General features: G+C 42.9%; 1 protein-coding gene across 2 annotated transcripts in view; it reads right to left on the reverse strand.

The window, feature by feature from the left end:
* Window positions 1-5,877, reverse strand: part of PPP1R1A (protein phosphatase 1 regulatory inhibitor subunit 1A) — a 246,035-nt gene extending 240,158 nt beyond the window's left edge. Inside the window, exon 1 of one of the 2 annotated variants that reach the window (XM_088469306.1) lies at window positions 5,629-5,877. In XM_088469306.1, the coding sequence (XP_088325432.1) occupies window positions 5,629-5,709 (81 nt within the window). In that variant the 5' untranslated portion in view covers window positions 5,710-5,877. The remainder of the gene's footprint in view (window positions 1-5,628) is intronic. The other variant, XM_088469305.1, reaches the window with a different exon arrangement.
* Window positions 5,878-22,114: the final 16,237 nt, after the last annotated feature.

The following is a 22,114-nucleotide window of genomic DNA, read 5'->3' on the forward strand; positions in this document are numbered from 1 at the left end:
AATGCATTGTATCTGACCCTGAGGCATGCATGTATGCTCTGTAAAAACTGGGGCTTGCAATGTTCATCACACACTGTAGATACAACACAGATAGTTGCAGTATCATCCATTTTACATTGTTTATATCATTCATGCCAATACTGCCTATATTTAGAGTAAACTAAGCTCTCTTGGCTTGGTTTGCACAAAATTCATGGTATTAAGCCAGTAGTTGGATTCACAAACCTTTTATTAGCAGTTCAGTGAAAAAAAAAAAAAATGTTGTTTAATAAGATGTTTTAAAAGATTATTTCATCTTTTTTTTTTGTGATCCCTTATTGCACTCGTGGAGGACAATTCTGTTCTAAATTCTGATATCTTTTCAGTGTGACTCTTTGATTGCCTGTATGGAAGATAAGTATTTGCTAGAAAAATGAATAGGTTTCACGATCATGTTCTGCGTAATGCAGAGTTGGAAGTACAATGTGTGTAAATTACTCAAAAAAGTGCACAGAATAGCAGCGCAATGTCGCACATATGACGTGATGTAGGTATCTGGAGATGCATACACCTGTGCATTAGCCGCATATGTACCTGGTTTACTACACGTCATTATCATCAGTGGGTACTTGCACCTGCCCTATACTACATGCAAGATATTCCCCTCCTAATAGGCGTATATAGGCTTAGGTGCTGGTCTGAATGGGCTACATTTGTCTACGTTTCGCCCCTTAGCTATTCAGGTTGGAAAAATATGTGCAAAATGTGCGGGGCGCTGTATAAGCGCATTTATGTGCATTGGTTTTTTGAACATGCACAGTACAGTTCATGCATGGTACGCTACACACACTGGTATAGTGCTCACTCTGCATCAGCTCCCATAGCAATGGGGGGATATCAGGTGCAAGCGCAGGATTTCTATAGTAGGGTTGAGGATTCCCAGTTTTCAGGTTCTCAAATGACAAATAGTGACAAATATTACATTCACATATAATAAAAAATAAACAAATGCCCCAAAATGTATAGTGAGTTTATAGTCTAGAAATTGTTGGTCTTGTGTCTAAAACAGTAATGCTCAACCTTTGTATAGCTTGGATCTCAATGCCAGTGTGCTTGGTCCTCAAAAGCTGCATTTTCCAATAGGTTGTATTGAATATGGGCCTAATTCATATATATATATATATATATATATATATATTTATATTAATTTTATATAAATACGTACATCTCCGATGTTTGCCGATATGCGCATGCGCAGGAACCGCACTTTCGCACGTTCCCCAAAAGCCGCAGAATAATTGACATGCTAGCATTGCCATAGCCAGTGGCAGCGTCCTTGAATGCTGCTTCATTGACCCCGGCAGCGTGATGTACCCAAACCTGCGGGTTACTCAGATGTCCGATGTTCACGAAACTGATCCAGTGCTGCATCTTCAGATGCAACAGCAGATCAGAGAACACCAACTGCGGCATTTACTTACTGTCACAGAGCCGCTGCGTATAAACATGCAGTAGCTTATTTACCAATTTCCTGGCTGCCCCCTCTGAGAAGAGGCAGCCAGGGCAACACAACAGGGGGAGGGGCAGAGGCAGGCATAAATCGTGCTCGGTAAGTGGGCGGCTGCAAGATGAGGCGGGCAGCTTCGGGAAACTTGCCCACTCTTCAGATTTTGGTAGCCTTCCAGCCGTGAGTGTATGCAGGTATGTGCAGAAACTGCTACAATAGCATTCATCTCTGAATCAGATTATGGGACCCTATGGAGAATACATCCAGCCCTGTAAGTAAGTCATCGGGACAGAAGGTGTGTGACTTATTTTTCTTCCTCCATTCTGAGTTAGTGTGGACTGTGGTATGTTGGAGCATCACAGCTGACAAGGGAATCTATTGATTGGACAGCTACACCGTAATGGGTTGGAATCTGTAAATGAGGCTGATTACCTTGAATCTTTATTTCTAATAAATCAAAACTAAACGAAAAGCACATATGCACTATGTCAATTATGAATTATAACAATAACATCTGTGCTCCATTGCACAAGTATTATCAAATAAAAGGAAGATAATTATATGGTTAGTCTCAGGGCTGGCTCTTGGGGTGTTCCACCAGAGCAGTCGAACAGTGGCGCCACCCCATAGAGGGCGTACTATCCCGCTTTTCCACCCGTGGGATGAAGTGTCCTGCGGGTGGTCAAATCGGGAGGTTGGGCACCCCCACCACCACAGCTGCGGCGGTGCCAGACCCCTAAGTAGCTGAATGGATGCAGCGCGGCATCCATACAGTGCCGGGAGAAGGCTGGAGGAAGCCCAGCTAGTGATGGAGTGCTGGGCCTTCCCCCCGGCCTGACATTACACGTGAGGCATGCCTTGCGGGCACGCCCCCAAGTAACGCCACTTAGAGAGCGTGGCCTATGGTAATTAGGCCACGACTAAGGGCGCATGACACCGGGCCGGCACAGGGCGCGGGTACCCCTGGAGCTGGCCCTGGTTATTCTGATTTGACAGACCACATGACAGAATAATGTTCTCTTACATAAATATTGCTATGTATGAACTAGTGCATATAGAACCTTTATGGAGTTCTTCTCCTTTCATAAACTTGTTACTGTGACATTCTTTAAAGGGAAGGTCACTAGAACTGTGGGATTGGCCTTACTGAAAACACAACGTAGACCTGGATTATTCTTCCATTATTTGCAAGTTACCTGAAGCTGAGAATTTCGGGGAAAGTGCCAGAGTTGAATTAAAAAAATTATAGTAGACTTAGGGGTAAATTTATATAGATTAGTTGCTATGGGCAACCTCTCCACTTCTAAAAACCTGCACTTTAGTAAATATACCCCTATGTGTAAGATATTTATCATTACATTATAAATTCAAAATACTCCCCCCCCCAAAAAAAAAAAAAAAAATGAAAAATGTATAAGTGTGAATGGTCCCTATATTAGTTATGGGATAAAGGATGTGACTGGCACCTAAGAACAGGTGGTGCTTTGGCGGATGCTGGGATACGTAGAGTGTTCTAGCACACATGGATGAAAAAACGATAGAAATGAGGATATAGCGTGCACCATAGGGGGAAGTATACTTACTGGCCATACGGAATCAGTATATATGCCGGTGGCTGAACAGCCGCCGCATCAAATACCGACAGCGGAACCCCGACGGACCTAATTCCCAACTGGGGCTGGTAAGTAATCTTACCCTCCTCTCCCCCCCCCACCCCAAACCTTCCCTTAGTGATGCCTAACCCTAACACCCTTTTTCCCTACCCTAAGTCCCCCCTTGAGTCCCTAAACCTAACCCTCCACCCCCCGCAGCTAGACTCTAAGACACCCGGCTTACCTTCGTTCGGTATGCCGGGTGTCAGTATTTTGTAGTGGGGCTAATCATAGGCGTCGGGATTTCAACGCCTATTTTAGTCCCCTGTCGGGTTGTCACTGTCGGGATATCGGCAGGCGGGATAGCGCCCGCCGGTATCCTGACTGCATCCCGGCCATATGAGTATGATATTACTCCAGTATATAAAGATGTTTCTTTGATCCTTTGGTTTGTTTGTGAATTTATCTCATTGCATATTCCAAGAAAAAAAGAATGAGTGCAATAGAGTACACTTTTAGTTGGTATATAGAAGGATAAAACAGATGCACTGGAACACTACACATGTGTTCTCCTATATTAGTTATACAGTGTAAATCCTTAAAGACACTTTATTAATACAGAGCAATGTTTTTTGCACAGGTGTGCCTATATGGTTTCTCAGTGTGCTCATGAGTGGCACACATCTACTACTCTCTGGTCCCTGGAGGCATCTCTATAATACTGCAACTTCTTCTCACATATAATGAAAATGAATAATGACAGCAAAGTGAAATCAGTACTAGGTTTATTACATGTGTCACCACTCTGCAAAGTGACCCCAGAAATCTGCATCTTTGCTGAAGTGCAAAATATAGCCAATTAAGAAAATAAAAATGTCTGCCAGCTTAGAGCTGGTGCAATAATGACATGTTTTTCCCTGGCAAAGCAAACAACACACCTATAAGAGTGCCCTCTCCATCCCTTCTCTAATTTAAATACTCTTACTCTTACAAATCTTTTTTTTTGCACTGTTCTACAAAACTAGGTGCACTTACCACTGCACCCACTCTATACTCAGCAGAGCATGCCCACACACCACCCAACACCTAATGCAAACTTCTGATCCACCGTAAATGTCGCCACCTTGTTCCGCAAAGCATTCACCTTTGGCCTCAATCTAGGCGCACAAGTGCAGTCTATTAATTCAACAGACGACTTTGCAATGCATATCTGCCTTTCTGCAATTCGTAAATGAATCTTAGGGTTATATGAATCTTAGGGGTATATTTACTAAAGTGCCGGTTTTTACAAGTGAGTTTTAGAAGAGATGTTGCCCATAGCAACCAATCAGATTCTAGTTATCTTCTAGAAGGAGTTAGATAAATGTTAAGTAGAATCTGATTGGTTGCTATGGGCAACATCTCCACTTCTGAAAACTCGCACTTTAGTAAATATACCGACATATCGGGCAGTCCCCACACACAGCGTTCGGGTGGCCGACTGCCCGATATGCCGGCACCCCCCTTCCCTACCCGCATAGCACTGCATGGGATCGTTCATCGCATCCCCAGATCAAGTGAACAAGCAGTAAGATCTGGAGATGCAATGTATGACCCCACGGGAAGGTGCACTGGGACGTTATCTTGCCCACACACGGTACGATATAACAGCGATATCGTACCAATCCGTCGGATCGGCTGCAATATTGCAACGTGTATGGGCACCTTTTAGTGTTAATGACAGTTCTAAATTTACTCAATATGCTATTTCTTATTAATATAATACGTGTGTATTTACTTATGTCTTTGAGGCTCTATACTATACCAAAGTGTATTCATTTGAACCTGAGAGATACCACTGGCTCCCACATGCAAAGAACCATCAAAGCAAGACCAGTACATGCCCAGGATCATATTTCTCAGTATTGTCTGAAAGCACAGATGCTTTAAATACAGAATGCACTTTAACCATTAATCATCTATCCAATTGCAGAAGTGCACAGTCCCCTGTACAGCTCGTGATAAAACGTGGTCAATAAGTATCAGTATCGGTGACACAACTGTCCTTCACATGTATTACTGCTCAGTACATTTATTGCATTGCTATAGAACGGCATTCATCTCATGACACAGCTGCACAGTAACACACATACTGAACCCAGTAGTATTTAATTACAGTTTGGAGTTTGACCTTTCAGTGTTCCATCTCCCTCACTCCTCCGCTATCTCCTCCTTATCTCCCTGACACCTTCTTTCTTCCGAACACTTTGCGCTCTTTCATCACTCTCTCACCTTCCTTCCATATAGATACATACATCATGCTGTTCATTTCTATCACTCTCCGGCAGACTAACCCTGCCTCTTACTCCTGCTCCTGCCTCTTACTCCTGCTCCTGCCTCTTATTCCTGCTCCTGTCTCTGCTTCTGTATATAACCCATAGCTACCTATTCCTACAGTGTCCTGTATATAACACATATCTTTTTATTCCTTCAGTATACGGCTGCACTTGTCCTGTATACACCTCTCCCCTGTCTCCTTTATTGCATCAACAATCTCCCCCTGACTCTCACCTGTTCTGCTGCCTCAGGGTCCAGATGTGGCTCCAGCAGTGGGACAGTGAATTGGATCTTCCTGGGACTGTTGGGTTCCATTGTGTGAGAGTCCTGCTTTATCCTGGGGTCAGTCCGCTTTCTGCAGGGATCTACAGCTCAGCCCTCTGCTTTCTGAGGTTACAGGGATTTTGCCAGCCCCTTATCTCATCATGTCTTCACTCTCAGAGCTGCACAGAGGAGGATTGGCTGAGCATTAGCAGCCCGGGTCCCCCTGCTCACCCCTCCCCTTCTCTACACATACAGACTGTCATACACAAAGACAAACACATTGCAAAGTACGGTATGTGTGTAAATACTCTTAGGTTCAAGTATATGATTGATGTCAGCATTTACTCCACCAGTAAAAAACAAGGCACATAAATATTTATAATGTGCAAGTCATAGAGTAATATTGCTCTGCCATATATTATATATCCATTATTAAGAGGGAAGTCTCTACAGAGGAAAGGTTATGGATGTATTTATTATTTTATTGATATGCGAGCAATGAATAGCAGGTGTCATGTCTGTTCCCAACCACAATGTGATCCGGTTCTACTGCTGTCTGGAAAAATTAAAAGATTTTAAAGTTGTGCAATTGTCTGTTGTTCACTAAAATAGATTGATATTAAGTATGTGATGTCAGCATTGGCCAGGCTGTGGCACCTGTACAGTATGCGATAAGTTTGTTTAAGGGTTTGTATGATGAAAAACAACTCAAGTTAGTAAATAGAGAAAAAAACTTGTACTTTGTCCCAGTTTTAGCAGAGTATTAGCACATTTACTAATGTGTCTCAAAGCTTCCCTGAGGTATGACTTACTATGGACATATTTATCAATATTCACATGTAGCCCATAGGCAAACGCAGGGGGTGTTCCATCTGCCTGGAAACCCCCCTCCCCAGCACACACCATTACCACAATAAAAAATTGTAATATAATACAATGTTACTAGTGCTGCATGTTCTTCTCAGTATCACAAATGAAATGATTAGCACCACCTGTGGATCTTTTAAAATGTGTCAGCCAGTAATAAATAACCTGTGCACCAACTAGGAGATGTGGAAAACATGCACTGTTAGGGGGGCACTGCTATAGACTATCAATAGGGTTAAATATTAACAGTGTCGGACTGGGGCATGAAGGGCCCACCAGGTAAATGCAACGGAAGGGGCCCACTAGAAGGGAGTGGCAAGCCATTTCATAGGTGTGATCATCAACTGGAGTAGTGTGGCCTGATATCTTTAGGAAATTAAACATGAAAAAAAAATGAATGGAGGCCAGTTTGTTTCACAGATCTAACATTACAGAATGTGTACAACAATGGCGGAGAGGGAAGGGAGGAGATGTGGCCGGATTACTGGCAACCAGGAGAAGGATTAGTAGGCGTTGTGGTGGATCTAGAGGGGAGGTGTCCCTGTAGAGCAATCAGAGCACCTTTTCCCGACAGAGTAGTGCCTATGCCACAGACATTGGAGGCCGTGGCAAGTGTGTCGGTGGAAAATGTATGGGTATAGGGTGTATTATGGCATAAGTAGGATGGTGAAGGGTGGCAGAATGTGTCATAAGAAATAGAGGGCCTGATTCAGAGAAGCTCGTAAGCGGCCGCTCGTTCGCTCTGAGCGATGTTCGCACAACTACGCTTGCGTATGGGTCGTAATGCGCATACCAGTCATTGCGGTCGGAAATCATGCCCTCGCAAAACAGCGAGGGGCTGCTAATTTGATTGACAGAATGTACCATTTGTGGGTGGTAACATGGGAAGGTGCTTGAAAACGGGGGAGTGGAGATCCGAATGCAGGCGTGCCAAACGGTCAAAAGAGCGTTTAATGGGAGTGCATAATTAGTAAAGGAGCGTCATCGACCACGTCACTTGGTTGTCTTTTAGCCTGAACTTCTCGCAGTGATAGCGGGAAGTAAATCCTACCACAAGCACTGCGAGCAGTTCAGATGCCTTTCGATGTTCCCGATTAATCTAATAAATACCGGAGATGACGGCAAAGGGGCGTCTCTATACAAAATAGCAAGCGCATTTTTCGCTCGCTCAGACATAGAGGCATCAACAAACCTCAAAGAGCAAGCGCTCAATTTAAATAGCCGGCCCCTTTTTGGAACGACCGTCCGCAAATAGTGTCTGGCTCTGAATCAGACCCAGAGTACCGGAATGGATTAAAGTAGAGGTGAGTGGAAAATATGTAGGTTGGAAGAGAAGGGAAGGTGTAGAGGGAGCAATGTTCTCTTACTGGCATCCCTACCCTAATATATTTCTACCAACAGTGTATGTCCCCAAAATATAATAGATAGTATTACCAAAACAGCAATTAAATCCAATAGTTTGTGTCAGAAAGAATTCCATAGTGTAATCTAAGGCATCTTCATGTGAAGGGAAACGGACTGTATTTTTTCTTACCAACCACGTAAATTGAACTTAGGCATTTCATACTGAGTGCTGTTCCCCCAACAACAACTACTAACATTGGCTTAATTGAAGGCGTTTTCTATGCCCTTCAGTCCGCTGGGTACGGCTGAGGCTCCTTGGATCCTCCTCCTTGTTGTCTACCTCCTCGGACCTCACTACTGGAGCATGACTTCATTGCTGATTCCATGTGTGTGTTCCGGAATGAAACCCGGCTCAGTGACTGCTCACAGACACAAGTAACCACATGCCCACTCAGGTAACCTCACCAGCGCACAGACAGAGGCACAGGCAAGCCCATGCCTGTACAGATAGTGGCACTGGAAAACCCATGCCCATTCAGATAGTGGCACTGGAAAACCCATACCCATACATAGTGGCATAGGAAAACTCATGCCCCTACAGATAGAGGCACAGGAAAACCCATGCCCATACAGATAGTGGCAAAGGAAAACCCATGCCTGTACAGAAAGTGGCACTGGAGAACCCGTGCCCATACAGATAGTGGCACTGGAAAACCAATGCCCATACAGATAGTGGCACAGCAAAACCGATGCCCATACAGATAGTGGCACAGGAAAGCCTATGTCCATAGACAGGGCACAGGTAACCTCATGCCCACATTTGCATGAGCACATTGCACAAGTAAACACAATGCACTACTGTACAGGAAGCTGATAAACCCAGAGTGACATAGCCACCTCTCCATTCTAGTCTGAGAAGTAAATTTACTAAAGTGAGTTTTTAGAAGTGAGTTTTAAAAGTGATGTTGCCCATAGCAACCTACCAGATTCTAGCTATTATCTTCTAGAAGGTGCTAGTTAAGTAGAATCTGATTGGTTTCTATGGGCAAAATCACTTTTAAAACTCACTTCTAATAACTCTCACTTTAGTAAATTTACCCGAGAAGCAAGGTATAAAGGATGTAAATGGTGACAGCTCTCTCTTCATCTAATACAGGCAACCAGTAATTTGCATTACAACAATATACAAATTTCTTTAAAAGCATGGAGATGGGCCGTCATTATTATTATTTTGTGTTTCCAATTTCTGTTATACCAGGTTGTGGTGTGGATGGAATGACTGCTCCAGCAAAAGGGCACAGTCTTAATGAATGAGGGCTGTCACAGCACACACACACACATGTAACCTCAGCACACTGGCATACACACAACCATGTAATCCCAGCACACATGCGCATATAGAATCTCAGCACATACGCAGAGTCCCAAACAGAGGCACATAGAGTTCCAGCAAACATCATGTAGTTTCAGCACACATACATAGAACACACATGCAGTCTCAGTACACATACATAGAACACACATGCAGTCTCAGCACACATGCATACACTCTCAGCAAACATACAGTAGATATACACACATGCAGTCTCAACATACATACATAGAACACACATGCAGTCTCAGCACACATGCATACAGCATAGTCTCAGCACGCATAGGCCCTGATTCAGAGCCGGACGCTCTGACCAGAGCGCTTGCTCTGAATCAGGGCCCACCTCCATAAATATGGAGCGTCCTCCTGGACGCTCGTATAGCTGTGGGTCACCACCCACAGCATATACGAGCGTGCAGGATGATGGTCAAGACCATCGCGACCATCGCCACTGCGAGCAGAAGCCTGCGGTTGAGTTTCTCAACCGCAAGGCCAGGAGTGATTTTGGCTCTATCAGAGCGTTCCCTTGGGAACGCCTCCGTCTGGCAGGCACGCCCCCGGCACGCCCACCAAAGGGGGCGTGCTGTCAATCAACATCGACAGCACGCCCCCTTTGATCAGACACTACGAGCGAAGGAAAGTCCTTCGCTCGTCGCGTCTCGCGCATGCGCACGACGGAGCTCCCTCCGTCGTGCGCATGCGCAGTGCAGACCATCGACCCACTTGCGAGTGGACAGCCGCTCTCGAGTGGGTCTGAATCAGGGCCATAGATAGAACACACATGCAGTCTCAGCACACATACATAGAACACACATGCAGTCTCAGCACACATACATAGAACACACATGCAGTCTCAGCACACATACATAGAACACACATGTAAACAGTCTCAGCACACAGATACACACATGCAGTCTCAGCACACATACATAGAACACACATGCAGTCTCAGCACACACATAGATATACACACATGCTGTCTCAGCACACCCATAGATATACACACATGCAGTGTCAGCACACACATAGACACACATGCAGTCTCAGCACACAGACAGTATATATATATACGGTATATAGAGACACACATGACTGTAAAGAAGGAAGATAGCAATGGGCCAGCCAGTATCTTTGTGTGGAGGGCAGCATGCACTGAACAGCAAGCTATTTAGCCTGAGCAGTTTGAAGCTACCCTTACTTGGCAATTAATGTAGTCTGTCCAGCTACAGCTCTTCTTTCTTCCAGCGATGTCTTTGTGCAGGGGATGTAGGAGGCCAGATGGGAGGAGCCTGGTGCATAGTGAGAGAGTAGTGTACTCCTGTCTATGCTGCCCCAGTATGCTGCTGGTCCCTGCTCCTGCCATGACAACACCTGGCGGCAACCTTTGCATCATCCAGCAGCAGGGGCTGTTGGGAGTTGTAGTCCCTTCCCACTGTGACCGGCCACTTCATACGGAATCACCTCCTGCTTGCAGTAGCAGCAGGCTATAGTATAGGACTTTGTCGGTTACCTAAGATAGGCTCCGCCCTTCTGCAATACTGGGCGTGGCTACAAACAGCAGGGCCCACCGGGGATTTCCCCGACTCCCCACTGGGCCAGTACGACCCTGAATATTAATACTGTATAATAATACACTATCCAGTACATAGGGAGCCCAATATGTACATATATGTACAGGGCAGTGCTAGGTTCTTCTGCTGCTGCCCCAGACCCCCGGACTTGTTCCAATGCTCAGGAATTGTGCCCACATCTGAAAAAAAAACATTCTGCTCAGGATGGACTACTACCGTATCTAATGGCTTACTGTGATCACAGGTCCTGTATATGCTGAAATTATGCAACACAATATGCTTTGTATGATGTATATTAAAGCTAGATTAATGCTAATTATACCCTCTTCATGGAGCCCAGATAGGTACGGTTTCTTATCAATGCATAACACAGCAATAAGAAATTAAATATTCTGACGATGTATAACAAATACACATACAGGAATGCAGGGTCCAATAGGAGCCCATCACTGAGAAGTGTACAAAGAAAGCAAAGTTCTAGCCTGTACGCAACAATGGCTAAAGCTATAAAAAGATGGCAGTTTCCATGGACTTCTATGGCAGCTGAATTTACTGTACGTTCGAGGGATCAGAGAAGCAGAAATTTCCTGCTCTGGTACTTACAATATCACAGGAATGCAAGCCGCAGCATGATTGAGATGCTGTAGTGTTCTGGCTGGAGCGGGGTGTGGCTGGCTACCGTTTCTGGGAGGGACAAGGCCAAGGTCTACGTCGGCTGATGCAGATTCCTGGCCTCTGAAGTGACCAGCACCCGACCAGGCTCCGGGAAGTTACAGTTGGTGGCGATGGTGCTCGCAAATACAGCAAGGAGGTGTCTGACACGTCCTTCTGCATTTGCATTAAGATGGACAGCTAGGTTGTAGAAGGGGAGGGTTAGGGTTAGGCTTTGGGAGGGGTGGGATAGTGTTAGGGTTAGTCTGAAAATACTTACCGAAATTTGCCTGCATTTTCACTGTCGGGATCCCACTGCCTGCATTCTGACTGCCGGAATTCTGAATGCCAGGATGCCTTACCCAACCCAACTCATGAACCGGGCTGACAGGGCTGTCGCCCAGAGCACTGTAGCCTGGAAGGGCGCAGCTGCAGTTAGCCAGACCTCTTATCGTTCTTCCTGCATCCTCTCCACTGCTGCCTTATCCTGCTACAGTTTATCTCCCTACGATGGGGCTGAGCCAATATGACTAGCTGCACCTCCTTTCCCGAGTACAGTATGCCACGAAGGGCAGGGCCTAAGCATGCAAGGTATCCTCCCCTGTCACAAACCAGGAGCAGCTGCTGAGCTGCATTTTAAAGACTGTGTATGTATGTGTTATGTATGAAATATATCTAAATGTGCGTGTGTTTCATATATATATATATATATATATATATAATATATACATATATAATATCTATTTATATATATACCCACCATCTCCCGAGTCATTTTGGGTTCATTTGATTTTCCATGCTACTGGCAGGCACACTGCACATTTCCTGTGTGCACCACAGATGATGGATCTGTATGTGGGTCCTGTCTCCTCCTGTGATAATAGGCAGCTGCACTACTCTATCCTCTGTGTACCCTACACAAATGTATACCCTGTGCCTAATGGGGCCATTTCTGGCCAGCCCTCTCAGTGTCAGACTGGCCCAGCATAGGGATGTTGGCAACTTCCCCGGTGGGCCCTGCAGCAGGAGAGACAGCAGGGAGTATATGTTGACTGCATTGCAGAGACACCGGGAGGAGATACATAGAGCAGAAGAGTGAGGAGCTGACGAGCACACAGGAGCTTAAAGTTAGTTATAGTGCTACAGGTTTCTCCAGAGAAAAAGGAAGGGGGAAGGGTCTGCATTGCTAATTTTTTCAAATAGTGACAGATATAGAGGTGTCAGTGATGTAGTGTAGGGTATAGAGGGGTCAGTGATGTAGTGTAGGGTATAGAGGGGTCAGTAATGTAGTGTAGAGTACAGAATGGACAGTAATGTAGTGTATGGTATAGAGGGGTCAGTGATGTATTGTAGGGTATAGAGGGGTCAGTGATATAGTGTAGGGTAGAGAGGGGTCAGTAATGTAATGTAGGGTACAGAATGGACAGTAATGTAGTGTATGGTATAGAGAGGTCAGTGATGTAGTGTAGGGTACAGAGGGGTCAGTAATATAGTATAGGGTATAGAGAGGTCAGTGATGTAGTGTAGGGTATAGAGGGGTCAGTAATGTAGTGTAGGGTATAGAGAGGTCAGTGATGTAGTGTAGGGTATAGAGGGATCAGTAGTGTAGGGTATAGAGGGGTCAGTAATGTAGTGTAGGGTATAGAGAGGTCAGTGATGTAGTGTAGGGTATAGAGGGATCAGTGATGTAGTGTAGGGTATAGAGGGGTCAGTGATGTAGTGTAGGGTACAGAGTGGACAGTAATGTAGTGTAAGGTATAAGGAGTCAGTGATGTAGTTTAGGGTATAGAGGGGTCAGTATTGTAGGGTATCAAGGGGTCAGTAATGTAGTGAAGGTCATAGGAGGGGTCAGAAATGTAGTGTAGGGTATAGAGGGGTCAGTAATGTAGTGTATGGTATAGAGGGGTCAGTGATGTAGTGTAGGGTATAGAGGGGTCAGTAATGTAGTGTAGGGTATAGAGGGGTCAGTGATGTAGTGTAGGGTATAGAGGGGTCAGTGATGTAGTGTAGGGTGTAGAGGGGTCAGTGATGTAGTGTAGGGTATAGAGGGGTCAGTAATGTAGTGTAGGGTGTAGAGGGGTCAGTGATGTAGTGTAGTGTATAGAGGGGTCAGTAATGTAGTGTGGGATATAGAGTGGTCAGTAATGTAGTGCCGAGTTTATAGGGGGTAGTAATGTAGTGCAGGGTATAATGGGTCAGATATGTAGTGTAGGGTATACTGTAGAGGGGTTAGTAATGTAGTGTAGGGTATAGAGGGGTAAGTATTGTACAGAAGTGTAGGGTATAGAGGGGTCAGTAATGTAGTGTAGGGTATAGAGGGGTCAGTAATGTACAGAAGTGTAGAGTATAGAGGGGTCAGTATTGTAGTGTAGGGTATAGAGGGGTCAGTATTGTACAGAAGTGTAGGGTATAGAGGGGTCAGTGAAGTAGTGTAGGATATACTGTAGAGGGGTCAGTGATGTAGTGTAGGGTATAGAGGGGTCAGTAATATAGTGTGGAATATAGAGGGGTCAGTAATGTACAGAAGTGTAGGGTATAGAGGGGTCAGTAATATAGTAAATGTAGCAATCGTCAGCAGTCCTATACAAGTGACTCGTGCCATGCCTTGCACCACGTATCGTTATGCTTAGACTGAGATATTTTACGTTTTATTATGAGAAGGGGGCGTGCCAAAAAAAATGTACGTCCTGAGCACCACTCTGTCTAGAACCGGACCTGGTCCTAATGCATGGAGGGAGGGATTTAAGGAAAATATGGCCCTGGGGCAGAGTTCTCTACATTGAAAGTTAAACAGATGGAGATTTCTGAGAGTTAATCCAAACTGTTGTAGTAAAACTATAATGCTTGTTTGTTTTTTTATAGTAAGATAAATTTTGTCAATTATGTATGCTGAAAATATTTACAAAATGATATAATTAAAATTTCACAGTGAAAGCACGTTATCTTTGAGGCATAAAGATTATCTTATCCCCTGATGAGTGTTACACAATCAACAAAATCAATTTCTGAACCACTGTATTGTTGAGATATTGATAGAACTACCATCTATCTTTGCTATCTTCTCAAATATTTACTTTATATTGTTACTATTTCTTTCACAGACCAGCCTCTTATTTTAGCCAGATATTTTTATATCAATCTGTAATAGCAGAATAAGTAACTGCATGTGCGATAAATATTTGATGGTTTCCTTCCTCAATTCAAAATACATTTTTAAAATTATTTATTTTAACTTTGATAAAAAGCAGTCTTTTCTCTGAAGATTTCATAGTTGGATTCCAGACAAGTAGCTGCTTTTCCAACAATTACAAACATTTTGAAAATAGGTTATGTTTTCCTTTCTTATTTGAGGACTTGCAATTGTGTATATAAGCAATACAGTTCTCAAACCTTTTCTTTCATGAAGGTATGTATACAGTCCCTAGTTCCTTTCTAAGATATAAGATATTTCTAAGATATAGATTTTCAGTTTTATAATATCTAACAATGATATGGTAATAACAAAAATAAACATTTCTGTATTATAAAAACAATCAGAATCATTCCTTAAAAGAGACACTTACATTTTATTACATATTGTGTTTCTGTTTGTATTTCTCTTAGATTACAGTTCTGTCTATTTTAATATTTTTAATTTTAAGTGAAGCTAATATTTTCGCATGTCTCTAATAAGTAGCAATATTGTAAAGATCTTGTAGATTACCTGTGACTCTCAATCTGTTGTGCGACCCCAGGGACTGCTTAGTGATTTCCTGTCCTACAGGTTCCGTCCCGAGAATGCATCAGGTTTAATAGGGTTGCAATCCTTAATATTTAGCACAAACAAATAATGGAATAGATATCACAGGAAAATAATTTGACTTAGCTTTGGTAAGTGAGGTTAGTATACAATCATTGTCTGGCTCAGCGAGGGTATTTTCATCCTTTCCCAAGGTTTGAAACCAATTGAGCTACCAGTCTTTCTATGGAGTAGACCAGTGCATGATATATGTCAACATCAGCTGGAGAGGTTCCAAAGAATATTGCTACTGTTCAAATTCTTATACAGATGTCTCCTCAAACACCTAGCTTCCATACGCCATACGGAGCAAGACGCCTGACATGACTGAGCAACTCTGATAGGTTTAGGGCCTGATTCAGACCCGCTCGTGAGCGCACAGCGCTTGCAAGCGGGTCAATGGTCCCCGACTGCGCATATGCCGCATCCGGCGTGCGCATGCGCGAGACCCGTACTGCGATGGCAGCTCCGTCACAATGGGTCTTGCTACAAGACGGGGCGGCTGTCGATGTTGATTGACAGCTCGCCCCTTTTTGTAGTCGTGGAGGGGGGGTGGCTGCACAAACGCATGTGTTCCCTTAGGAACGCCTGGCGTTTGTGGGTGGCCCTACTGACATCACTCATTATGTCAATAGTGCACTCGGGCTTGCGAGAGCAGAGACCCTACCACAGGGTCGCGATAATTGCGACCATCACCAGGGCTCTCGCAAAAGCTGTGGGTGGTCACCCACAGCTTAGCGAGCGGCCTGGAGGCTGAAAAAAAACCCCGCCCTGATTCAAAGCGAGCGCTCGCAAACAGCGAGCGCCTCTGAATCAGGCACCTAGTCTTTGTTTAGTCTTTGTCTTTTCATTTTTTGTCCACTCAAAGTATACTAGAGATGCTGGGCAGAGACTTTAACCACACGGCAATTAGTTTTAAATGGGATACGTTCAGTATCTCCACACAGGGGAGGCCGGCGCTTCCCATTTTAAACATGCACAAATTCAAAATGAAGCACAACAGAATTTGGCATAAGAAAAAGCAGCAGTCGCTGCATCATAGCACTTCATATACAGATTCAGGCACAGTCACACACAGATATACAAATGTTGCACATCAAATTGATCAGTGCAAGCTAACAATGTAGTTTTGTCGCTCACAGTTGTTTTATACATGCAAATAAGATCCACATTTTGAGGAAAAACTATGCTCGGCACAGTTGAGTCTTCCGGGACCTGGTGTGTTGAGAGGACTTATTTACAATGACTAGAGCCACAGTGTATGAGGGCACATCTGTACTTTCACGGTGTGCGTTTTATGAGTTTTTTACAGGTGCACTACAGGTACCAGCAGGCCCTTAATACTCCACATGCTGTTACTTGTGGTTCTCCAAGTACCAGCATGCGGGTGAAGCTTGCTGGGACCTGCAGTTTGACTGTAAAGACAATGTTGATATTTCTATTTTTAAACACAACACCTACACTAACAACCCGCCACCCACCGCCCAGGGATTGGCGGGGATAGCCCTGGGCTATCAACCTAGGCCAGGGGTGCCCTGGAGAGGGGGACCCCTTTATTAGGCTGACTAGAGGTCAGGACTGATGCTGTGGCTGGGGGGCCTGGGGAAAAGGCTCCCCTGGCTTTGGCATAAGCCCCACGCTCTAAAGGGTCTGGTGCTGGTTCTGGGAAGTATAGGGGGACCCTATAAATTTTTTTCCCCGTAATTCCAGAACGAGGACTGTTCCCAGAACCCAGTGCTGGTTATACCAAGTACAGTGGAACCCTACGCATTTTTTTCTCTGTACTTAAACAACAAGGACTGGCTATAAAAAGTCTGGGGCTGGTTCTGTTTTAGGGGGGGACCTCACGTCAATTTTTTCTTTAAAATTAACCCTTACAACACACTAGCCATTCATAAACATACACAAATCACACTGATTTCTGTATGTTGGAATGCAACTCGCAGCTCTGGAGGTGGTGCATTTAAAACTTCTATTAATTCCCTGATTTGAGTGTAAACGGACGAATTTAGCAAAACAAATAATGGTAAATTCCCGATTAGGCATAAATGAGTAAAAAGTACTTCTGAACAGAGCCGATGGTGATATAATTTCTATTGTTCAAAACGGACGAATTTGCAGCATTAAATCAACTGATTTCAACCTGAAAAAATGAACAAATCACCCGACTTTAATGATAGTAAATTCCAGAGAATGCAAATTGGAACACAAATCTTAGTAAATTTACCCCCTAGTCTTATAGTATATGAATTCATACATACAACAGCAATACAAACTCTGTTCTCCTTTAGGGCTCTATTTATAATCATTATTTTGACTAAAATAAAGTGAAAAAGGGTATTTTCACCTAAAGTTACTAAAGGGCAATTGGAGTAGAATTCATAAAATTCTACTCCAAGCCCTAATTATCACATATTTTTAGTAATCAGATCGCATTTCCGAAAATAATTGTAATGGGAAATGTGATCTGTCTGCAATTTAATAAAAAAAATGTAAAAATATACCTGTAGGTGGCATTATCCAGGGTCTCCCCCGGTTACCAGACTCCTGCTCTGCTCTAACAGGCAGAGCAGAGCCCAGAGCCGGCCCCAGTGATTACTGCTAAAAAAAAAAATTGTAAAAAAAATAACTTACCAGAGTCCATGGACCGGAGATCGAGGCTCCGGTGATGTCCTCCCTCCAGTCAGCTTGTTTCCAGTCAGCTGACCAGGTCCCAGTGCAGGATGGGAGATCAGCTGACCGGAACCACGGAGGACATCACCGGAGTCCGATCACCAGAGGTAAGTGTAATTGAGGGGTGGGATGTCGTGGATGGGGGTTGGGGCTTAGGGGGTGGGGCATAGCGGCGGTCGACGCATACGCGGGCACTTGTCACTGCAATTTTTGCAATAAATACTGTGATAAGTGTGGTGAGGGGATTTTCCCTGCAAGGGATTTTTAGTAAATCCCTGTGATATTGGCTGATATCACACTACAATCTGCATTCTAAATGCGGATTGTAGTAGCCCTTTGTGATCTCAATTGCCTCCTTATTGGAAGAAGCAGTTGCCGTACATAGGGAACAACTGTTCTGGCTCTGCTTCTAGCTGCGTACATCATATTAAAGACTACTTCAAATTGGCCGATTATCACCTGAGTGCCCAGGAGAACTGTTTTAATACTTCTACAGTGACTGGTACAATTTGTGTCATGCTTCCCTCAATATACTGCACTAATATTTTAAGTGAAAAGCTACAAATGCTTTTATATTTTTACTTATTCCATTTCTTAAAAGAGTGTCTTTGTTTCATTATCAAATACTGAACATTAATGAGTGCATCCATTAAAGGACCAATCTCAGTAGCAATATGTTTGATTCACGACTTAAAATCATTATTCCAAGCAATAGCAAAAATAATCAGAAAGATATAAAAAAACATAACAGCAACATAATAACTTCCTATGGTCAGGGCCAGATTAACAATGGGGCAGATGGCACTACTACCACAAGTCTCCACATAAAAAATAGGCCAATAATCATAACTATGATGACTAGGCATCCAGCTGGCCACACTCTCAGCCATAAATGATAAGTATAATTGTACAGGTTGAGTCTCCTATATCCAAAATGTTTGGGACCATGGGTATTTTGGATAATGGAATATTCTGTATTTTGGAATATTTGCATAAAATAATGAAATATCTTGGGAATAGGACACCAATATACACACAGAATTCATTTATGTTCTATATACACCTTATACACACAGCCTGCAGGTCATTTTATACTATATTTTTAATAATTTTGTGAATCAAAAAAAGTTTGTGTACATACATGAAATTCATTTATGTTTTATATACACTTTATACACACAGCCTGAAGGTTATTTACTACAATATGTTTAATAATTTGTGCTTTAAAGTTTAAACAAAGTTTGTGTACATTGAACCATCAGAAAGCAAAGGTTTCACTTTCTTAATCATGCTAAAAATATTCCGTATTTCGGAATATTTGGATATGGGAGACTCAACCTGTATTTCTATTTTCCTTGCAAAATTATGTAATATTTCTTTTTTTTTCAGTTTATTAGATACATAAGGTGTGATAGTGTTATCGGGTGGGCACCTCAACATGGTACTGGCCACACCAACACAGCCCTGGTGACAGCACCCTCATTTCTCACAATAGTATACCTTTCAACATGACCCCTTCCACCAGGTACTGAACAATATTCTACATTCCTAGACTTCCCACTTAATTTGTGCTTCCAGTCACCTTTATTGACTACTTAATTGATAAAAAGAGAATTTCAACACATACAATAGCCAAAATCATAAATGAAGTAGGAAATCCGGGATCAAACCATTTTGTAAGTGGTGATAGGGGTCATGTTCGAGAGTCTGCAATAGGCTCATTGATCATTCCAGCCCCAGGCCCATGTGTCCCATAAAAAATGATATAAACCCAGCAATTCTGGCTTGTAGTTACAGCAAGACAGTATCTCATTTGCATTCTGCAATTACAAAAATGCTGGTCTTATGCAAAAAAGCAGAAAAAAATCTGTAACTAAGTCCCTATGTATTTTAGCTAGTTCATTTGCTTGCTCATTATACAAATGGTATATTAACACAGTCAGCAGCCTATATCTTTTCCCATACATCTCCCATACATTAGCTTGTCTCCAAATGGGTTTGCTGTAATTAGTCCTGTCACATTTCTAGGAGAGTATGTAAACAGTCGGCTATCACTGAGAGAGCCAATGGCCTATTTAATGACTTTGGAATGAGCCATAAGTTCAGAAAATTGGCCGATCCTCCATCATTGTCTGAGGTTTGAAAATGTGTGAAGTTGGATGTAAGTCTGCAGCAACCCACACTCATCATTTAGCTGTTAATCAGGGGTGAAGCTAAGCTCTCTGTCAGCTGGGGCATAGACTCAGCTCAGTGCCTCCCGCCCCTCAGCATGACCCTCTTTAACTGTATCTTGATGCAGCCACGTGTACTGTATATATGGGAATAGGCTGGAGTATATGTAAACTTCAGGCCATAGACATAAGCAGTAAATGTTTTTATTTTATTTAATAGATATGGAAGCTCTATACATATACCAGCGCAATTGCTACATTTTGCTGCACAAATGACCTGTTGTTTACCTCCATTCTTGTTACCTTCTCATCTGACTCTTCTAGGGCAGTTCTTCTCTAGAATACTTCCCTTCCTTATATTAGACTTTGGATACACTTAAAATTGGAGACACTAATTGGGCGCACTAGACAAATGGAGAATAATGATAAAAGGAAATTGATGCTGATGATGATGAAAGCAAGTGAATGATTGAGGTTGGCAGAGTAAAACCTTGATGGAGGATGAGGATTTAATTCTGAAGGATTGAGGGCCAATGATGGTGATAAGAGGGTTAATAATTGTTAGATGTTTGCCTTTACAAAAAAAAAAAATCTTGGGTGTGCACACAAAGCAAATGTGCTGTGATTGCCTGTACATGTGCTTATACAATGCTGATTATTGGGATATTTGTAACAACCACAATCACAAATATAAACACATTGAATGACAATATAACACTTGAAGATTGCTTTTGTTATGGAAGCAGAGGAGAATATTACTCAAAAACATGCAAGATAATCTAAATAGATTGTTAATTAGCCAACCCAGCTGTGTATGACATACTTTTATGTACTTTAATTAAAAACAATCATACAATATTTTTTATATTATTGGTTGATCTCATAGGACCCCCCTGAACAACTAAAGGCCCCCATACATCAGCAATCGATTGTGTCAATCCTGCAATTTGCAATTGATTGTGTATAAAAATCTGCAATGTATGGGCTTCACAGATCACAGATTGCAACCAAAAAGTGATTGGAATTGTTTAATCAGATTGTCCAACATGTTGGATTTCACAGATGGATTGGGGCTGTAGATTGCTGGTGTATGGACATGATCAGCAGATTTGTAGACCGTTACTAGTAAAATGATGGTCCTTTCAAGCTTGGCAGATCTGTGTTTGCTGCAATCGATCTGCAAATCACTGAAAAAGATCTGTAATGTATGGGTGCAGATTGCTAGATTGGGAAATCCTAGGATCGGGCAATAAATCTTCAAATTGTTCAATTGTGGTTTTCAGATTGCTGATGTATGGGGGCCTTTAGAGCTGGGATGCAGCTAGTGCATATAATGGAAAGACTGAATAAAACAGGCCCATTGTTTGCTAGCCAATCAAGGATCTGAACTCCTGCAAGAGTTATGATTCTTAATTAGCTACAGCTCAAGCTGCCATAGTATTTAAGTGTGATTTGGTAAAAATGGTGATTTTTGTGAGAGTCTCATGGCGATTTTTAATTCGCTTATTTTCAAAAGGTATAATCATCTGTAATAAGCCCCAGCATTCCCATTTGGAAAGTCAGCACATAAATCGTATTCCTGATTTTTTTCAATGTTTTGAAAACAAATGACCAGCCTTTCTAAGCTGCCGTATCTCAAAATGCCAGACAACAGGCGTAAAGCACCAAAACAAAGGAACAGTTAGTTAGAACTGAAGCAAGACTAATAAAACCGCAGTGCTTAGGTCTGGAAGGGTCTATGAATACTATAAAAAAGGGACAAACCTCTTTGCAACTATGGGATTGTTGGACATAGAGAGTGTACTAAATGGAATAGTTTAGAGTAGTGGAGAAGTAGTAGCACCACCTGCAACACCATGATCCTTGGAGGCAATACAGGCTATGTCCAGTCTGTGAGTCCTAAGGTATACATTACACATCCAATCTTTTCAGGGCAGTTTAGTGAAATTATTTATAGGGGAGGGTCGTAACATTTAATATTTGTAATATTTTCTGATTTAAACACCATTTAAAGAGCCTTAAATAATAA

Source organism: Taudactylus pleione, unplaced genomic scaffold (assembly GCF_031769625.1).
Source record: "Taudactylus pleione unplaced genomic scaffold, aTauple2 ptg000089l, whole genome shotgun sequence".
Lineage (NCBI taxonomy): Eukaryota > Metazoa > Chordata > Amphibia > Anura > Myobatrachidae > Taudactylus > Taudactylus pleione.